Below are 7,291 nucleotides of genomic sequence, written 5' to 3'. Positions count from 1 at the left end.
CCCCTATATGCTCACTTGACATAATCGCTAAACTTTGATGGTTTGGGAATTATTTTGATCTTCAGAACGATTATATATGCTTTCATTTTTCAGTTCAAAGAAAACTGTTGACAGTTTTGGTTGGAAGTCAGATCCCTCTTGGAGGGCTCTAATAGCTAGAGAGCACTAGTGCCTGGTGTTTATTACCCATAGACTCTGGAACTTTTCAAATGCTACTGCTTCCACATGACAAACTTTCCATATCTCACGGGAAAAAAGCTGTATTTGTTGCATGCAGCCATTGTTCGATCTTGTTCAAGGTGTAGTATCTTCCCATGCAACTCTACATTCTAATGTAACTTCAAAAAGAATATTTAGTTTAACCTTTATTTGAAGAAATGAATTGGAGATCACCTTGATATCAAAACAAAGGAGGTCATATTCAAACAGAATTCAATTATATCTGATTGGAAGTTTAAAGTATTCAAGTGGCAAGAGCTGGATAATGAGCATAGGAACAAAGTACTGTGAATTCTCAAGGGAGTTTATTCTTTCCCCTCACAATGATTTTGTTTACTAAAAAGAGTAAGTTAATTTCTAACAATTATAAATTGTTAATAAATTTTTGGCTTTGATATTTAAGTGCCTTTCCATCCTCTCATCTCTTGGCCTTTCCCATCCCACTGATTCTTTTTCTGCCTCAGATACAGTTGTCAAAAGAACATGTGGCTGTGTACCAAGGTCATGCATGGGGTATGTCTGGTAGTCAGAAGAGAAGGCCTTTCTGCTTCCATTTCCTTATATTGTATTTGCACTGAGATGTATAATACTTTGCCAGAAGTCACATTGGCTTCAATGAGTCTGTTCCCATGATGCCAGGTTGTAACCTTATATATATGCTCCACTGTACAGAAGGAGACATAAGAGCACAGCTATTTCCTTTGTAGGTTGTGTCATTAGCTGGGATCCTGGTTTTCTCTGTTTTAAAATCACAAATCCTCTGGTTTAAAAAAAAATCACCAAATTCTATAACTAAAAAGCCCCAAATCTGCATTTTTTACTACTAAAATGAAACACCACTATATGTATGTATGTATGTATTCGTTGAACAAAATGTTTTATATATTTACAATTTTAAGGCAATTTGGAAGCCTACCAGTGCCTCAATCTTTATGATAAAATACATTCTAAATACCTATATATTTTGGTATTTGATTTTGGGTTTTTTTCATAGAAAATCAGAGCTCCCCCTACTCCCCTTCACTCACCAGGATGCAGATCTAGCTGTGACTGTCTGCCCTGCTGCTTTGTGGCATTAAGCAGCCCATATATGCTAGTGCCCTTCTCCTGCCCCTCACTCCCAAGCCACAGCTCCACCAGCTTTGCTAGTGCCCTTCATTCCTGACATGCAGCCCCCTGCCCCTGCCAGTGCCCCTAACTCCTGACCCACAGCTTTCTACCCACTTCAGCCAGAGGGGGCCCCCACCTGGCCCCATGTGGACTCACAGGACTACAGTGGGGGAAAGGGCCAGAGGTGGGTCCCTTTGGGGGTGGTGAGGAGCTACATGGCCAGGCTGCTGGGGTTGGTGCTTGTGCTGCCTGGGTGGGGGGACCATGGCAAGACTGCCTGGTGTAGTGTGGAAGCCCCAGGCCAGGGCAAAGTGTTGCCAGTGGTGTTGCCCTCCTCTTCCCACCAGCCTGCGCTTGGGTTGGACTTGCTCCACTGCTGCCTACAGCATGGCCCAGGCCAGAGCCACACTTCCAGTCTGAACTGGATTCATCAGCAACACCAAGCACTGGCTCACACTATGCTGTAGCCTTTGGGAGCCAGACTCCTTCCCCCACTGCTGGCAGACACTTGCAGGCACAGACTCCCACATGCACACACACCCTTCACACCCCATCACAACCCCCCCCAACATAACCCCCCAGACAGTCCCTGGTCCTCCACCCTCACCCTCTATAGACTTACCTGTATCCAGCTGTCAGGGCTGCTCCCACCACCCCAAACAACTCCTTGAAGCTGGAACACTGCCAGCCTGCAAGGGGAAACCTATGGTTTCCTGCATCAAAGGGGTTAGGGCCTGTTTTTCTGTGTCAAAGAGGAAAATCCATATTATTCTATAGGAAATGGAAAACTTGGATTCCTGGTCATTAGAGAGGATTGTAAGTAAGGTTTATTGCAAGGTACTACTCAGACACATCAGTTTTGCACTATGTCTTCTAGCCACAAAACATATCATTACATCTCAACTTAAATTAGATATAGGCTTCTTGAACTCTGATGGCATAGGGAGAAGAGGTGTATGATTGAGCTAATTACAGAATGGACACCACTCAAAAGAGTAAGAAGCAGCTCTCCCAACCTGGCTCTCCAGAGCAGGCACTAGAACAACACCAGTCAAGTGACTCGGGGTTTATTTACTTGACTTCAGCCTGGAACCTGGCTTGCATTCAGCTGGGGTACAGTGTGCAGTTCTGGGCTCTATATTTTAGGCAGGACCTAGAGAAACTGGAAAAGATCTGGAGATGAACAACAAAGATGGTAAGCAGGTTAGAATGCAAAATGTACAAGGAAAGGTTGAGAAAACTAAACAGCTAACAACTAAACTAAAACTAAAACTAAATATTTAGTTTGGAAGGAAAAACAGGAGATTAAGGGGAAGACTTGAAAGACAGCCATAGTGAAGAGAGGAAACAACTGTTCTGCCTTGCTGTAGAGAACAGGACACAAAGCAACAGGTTCAAACTACAATAAAGTGGATTTAATCTCAGGGGAAAACATCTTTTATTACTAGAACAACTTCTACAGCAGGGGTGGGCAATTATTTGGCCCTGTGGGCCACAAAGGGAGTTTTGGTGAACAGTTGCAGGCCAGGTCAGCACCCCGCTCTGCCCCTGCACAATGGCCCACCAAAACTGGGATTACCCTACATGGTGATGATACTGTGGGGGCAGGACCCAGGGCAAAGCAGTGAACTGCTGCCCACACGCTCCCATGATGGGCGCCCGTTTTGCAGGCAGGGACATGCAGCGAACAAAATGTGGCCCTGTCCCAGATCCCAACCCTATGCTGTCACCACCCAGTGATCCTGGGGTGTCCATACCGGCCAGGACTCGTGTGGGTAGGGTATGTGGCCAGGCAGACAGCATGGGGCTGCAGGTGGGCAGGGAGCTGTGTCCAAGGCCTGGTTCGGGATCTTCCGGTGGTGACAGCGCAGGGCTGCCCCCTGTGCCTGGGCTGGGTGGGACCAAGGGACCGGTTGTGGGTGGACAATATGTCAGCTGACCAGACTGGCTGCAGGCCGTATTTTGCTCACTCCTGCCTGAGTTACTCCATGCTTTCTGTGAGGCAACTTTACCGTGGCACGCTGTGTAGATCAGTCTGCAGCAAATGTCTCACGCATCTGCACCCTAACCTTATCTACACTGCAGCAACAGCAGTAGGGACGGCAGCGCAGTGTAGGTACTTGATCAAGTGTTAACTAAAGAATCTCAGGTGACAAACAGCCTCAAACTTGTCTCAGGATAAACCATTTTCCCCTTGACATTAAGGGTTGCATCCAGATGACTGCGGTCCTGCAGTATGTGGCACCGCAGACCCATCTGTGGCACTGCTGGACTGAAGCTGAAGCTACAGTTTAGGGACTCACAAATGAGGTGCCTCTGAGTTGAGTAACACAAAAACCCTGGACATTTTCATTCTAATACGACAAAGATATACATATATACGGCTCCACAGTTGTTATTCATAGGGAGTCTATACATTTGTGCAGAAATAATAATTCATCTTAAAATGTCATGAAAATCTGTTTTCGTAGATTACTTTTATCATATGCAGCCTCTTAAACTGGACACAGTTTAGGGCCTCAGCATGCCATAATCCAGCACTGCTCTGCGGCACCTCACTGCTGCACATCGGGGCCTTCCTCGCGCTGCCACCTCGTAGCACTGGGGGGAGGGGAAGGGTTGATCCCGGGGTCACCCCCCAAAACTGGAGCCTGCCCCGGCCGGAGCCACGCTCCCGCTGCCGACTGCTTTTTAGACTAGCAGGAAAATGCAGTAGCGGCCTCAGTGCATAGTCTTGACGAGGTGCCTGCCGCAGCCGCGTTCTTCTCTCCTGCTGCCCAGTCCCCTCCCCCGCGACACCAGCTAGAGGCCGCGCCCACCCGCGCACTAACTGCAGTTCCGCGGCATGGGCAGCAGATGGCGCCGCCCGCCGTCCCGCTCACCACCGCTCTGGTATCCCGACTGTTAGCTCTATGACCCGGAAGTGTTGCAGAGTGCAGCCCTAGAGACTCAATGCCCCAGTTGCTAATTCCACTTCCGCTTTTCCGTCTCGCCGACTTCCGGCGGCCTGTGCATAGCGTCGCCGGGCGTCGGGGTGCGGGCGAGCGTGCTGCATCTGAGTGAGTGGGCGAGACCATCAGCCGGGAGCAGCCAAGTCCGGCGGGGCGAGGGGACCCTCCCGGCAGTCCGGCGGCCGCAGCGGAGCGGGTGACGCACCATGGCGGCGGCGGCAGCGGTGGCGGCGGCCGCCTCGGTCCCACCCAAGAAGATCGTGGCTCCCACCGTGTCCCAGATCAACGCCGAGTTCGTCACGCAGGTTGGGGTTAGGGGGGAGCGGCTGGGGCTGGGCCGTAGGGCGCGTGGCCCGCGGCGCTGCCTCAGCGGGGTGTGCCTCTTTCCCTTGCAGCTGGCGCACCGGTACTGGGCCCCGCACGTGCAAAAGAGGCTGTCCTTCGATGCCAAGGTGAGCACTGCGCACAGCACCAGGGCAGCACTGCATCGCCCCAGCAGTACGGTTGTAACCAGCTGTGTCAGGAGCGCCAGGGAGCCGGCCTGGCGCCTTGCCCCATGCTTGGTTCTATTTCTGTCTCTTCTTTCCCCCCCACTTAAGAATAAAGGCGTGTGGCCAATTGTGGGAGCCCCATGTCGCCAGGTGTCAGAGTGCAAAGCTAACTGCAGCTTTTGGTGTTTGTAGAAACAAGTGTAAAGCACATGTGTTGGAGGGAGCCCACAGGCTGGACCCACTCCATGGAGCTCTAGGGTCTGATCCCAGCCCTGGCACAGCATGTGGCACCTGCACCAGGCTGGCCCTGCTGTGGTCTCACTCCAGGGCTGGATCGGGCTGCAGAACCCCCATGTAGTCCAGAGCCAGCATGGAGGGCTGGTCCAGTGTGGGCCCCATGTGTGCGCCGTGCCACCCTTGTGTGCCTTGTGTCCATGGACCAGGATGTGCCGTACGTGTTGTACGGGGCGGGACCTGATGCACACGTTGCATGCAGCCCAGGGAGCTGGTCTGTGTGCACACTAAATGTGGCACCCTGCCAGACTGACCCTGCACAGTGGTTCTAGGGCCTGTCAGGATCAGTATTTTCCTGCTTTGGAGCCAGTTTGCAGGGCTAGTCCAGTGCAGGCATCTCATACCAGGTCTGCACATGTGCCTCAGACTGGTGCCAGAGCACACTACACACAGTGCACAGGGTTGGTCCAGGACACGTGCTATATCAGCTGCTCTTGCAAAACCAATGCTGTGTGCTGGCTCTGGCACTTACCTCACTTATGGCTGGTCTGTGTGTCTGGTCTGGATGTCTGACACTCCTGTAGTGGAGCATCCAAACCCTTCCTTTTCTTTCTGTCCCCCCACCGCCAAAAAACCCCAGCAAAACAACAAAAAGCCTTATATTTTGGACTAGTTTGGAATACAAAGGACTTGTCGACAGAAAATAGGACTCCATCTGAACTGTAAATCAATTGGAACTGATATTTATGTAGCACTCTCTGTCTGCTGTAATGGTAGAGAAGAAGAGCCTGTCACGTTTTAGGTCTTGGGATGTGTCAGAGCACCGTTTCAGGTAGTATAGACTGTGAGGGTTTAGCTATACAACCTGTACAAATGAATGAACATTCGAAATGTAGAAGTCTGCACAGAGAAGTTCTGTCATGTTACCTGAAGGTACTGTTAAAAGAGACTTAGGGTTCACAGAGCCAGTTATATGTACATTTTTCTTCTAAATTGAAGCCTTTTAAGGTGCAGAGGTGTCTTACCTGCATTGGGGTCCAGGCTTCCTTCTCCTTCCACTTTAAACCTGGGCACAGAACCGTGTTCAAATTTGCAGATGACACTAAGATGTGGGGAGAAGTGGGCATGCTAGAAGGGAGGAATAGGTTGCAATCAGACCTAAACAGGTTACAAGGGTGGGCGGATGAGAACAGGATGGGTTTCAACACTGACAAGTGCAAGGTGATGCACCTGGGGAGGAAGAACCAGCAGCATACCTGCAGGCTGGGGAACTCCCTTCTTGTCCGTGCAGAGGCAGAAAAGGATCTTGGAGTCATTATTGATGCCAAAATGAACATGGGCCGACAGCGTGGAGATGCGGTCAGGAAGGCCAACTGTACCTTGTCTTGCATCCACAGATGCATCTCAAGCAGGTCCAAGGAGGTGATCCTCCCCCTCTGTGCAACACTGGTCAGGCTGCAGTTGGACTACTGCATCCAGTTCTGGGCGCCGCACTTCAGGGGGGATGTGGACAACATGGAGAGGGTTCAGAAGAGGGCCACCCGCATGATCAGGGGGCATCAGGGCAGGCCCTACGAGGAGAGGCTATAGGACCTGAACCTGTTCAGCCTCCACAAGAGAAGGCTGAGGGGGGATCTAGTGGCCATTTACAAGCTAGTCAGGGGGGACCAGCAGGCATTGGGGGAGTCCCTGTTCCCCCAAGCACTACCAGGAGTGATAAGAAATAATGGTCACAAGCTGGCAGAGGGTAGATTCAGGCTAGATATCAGGAGGTGCTACTTAACTGTCGGGGCAGCTAGGATCTGGAACCAACTTCCAAGAGAAGTGGTGTAGGCTCCTACCTCGTGGGTCTTTAAGAGAAGGCTGGATGAACATCTTGCTGGGGTCATTTGACCCCAGTACTCTTTCCTGCCACGGCAAGGGGTTGGATGATCTGCTCAGGTCCCTTCCGACCCTACCAACTATTAAACTATTGTATACTGTCTCCCAGATTTGATGAGTTTTGGCTGCTTGCAAATTTACACTTCAGGAGGTATAACTAATGGTTAATAAAGTAACCCAAAACACAGAGTATTGCTTAATGTCAACAGTAGGAGCAAAGTGCTACAAGCAAGGTTTTTAATAGTTAAAAATGACCTGAATACCTGTCTGTGTTCCTTAAAAGCTTAGGTAGGCCTAACTTACTCACCTGTGGGTTGTTGACGTTCAGCACCTCTTTCAGAGTCAGCCTCACTCCAGCCTATCATCTGACTTTCTTATGAGTTAGAGATGCACTGCTACATTGGT

General features: G+C 50.4%; 1 protein-coding gene across 1 annotated transcript in view; it reads left to right on the top strand.

Moving 5' to 3' along the window:
• The first annotated feature begins 4,355 nt into the window (after window positions 1-4,355).
• AQR (aquarius intron-binding spliceosomal factor) overlaps window positions 4,356-7,291 on the top strand; it is a 110,168-nt gene continuing 107,232 nt past the window's right edge. Inside the window, exons 1-2 of the mRNA XM_019518940.1 lie at window positions 4,356-4,585; window positions 4,676-4,732. Of these exons, the coding sequence (XP_019374485.1) occupies window positions 4,487-4,585; window positions 4,676-4,732 (156 nt within the window). The 5' untranslated portion in view covers window positions 4,356-4,486. The remainder of the gene's footprint in view (window positions 4,586-4,675; window positions 4,733-7,291) is intronic.

This window comes from Gavialis gangeticus, unplaced genomic scaffold, assembly GCF_001723915.1.
Source record: "Gavialis gangeticus isolate Ggan-Ray unplaced genomic scaffold, GavGan_comp1, whole genome shotgun sequence".
Taxonomy (NCBI): domain Eukaryota; kingdom Metazoa; phylum Chordata; order Crocodylia; family Gavialidae; genus Gavialis; species Gavialis gangeticus.
This window is presented reverse-complemented; position numbering and strand designations above follow the sequence as displayed.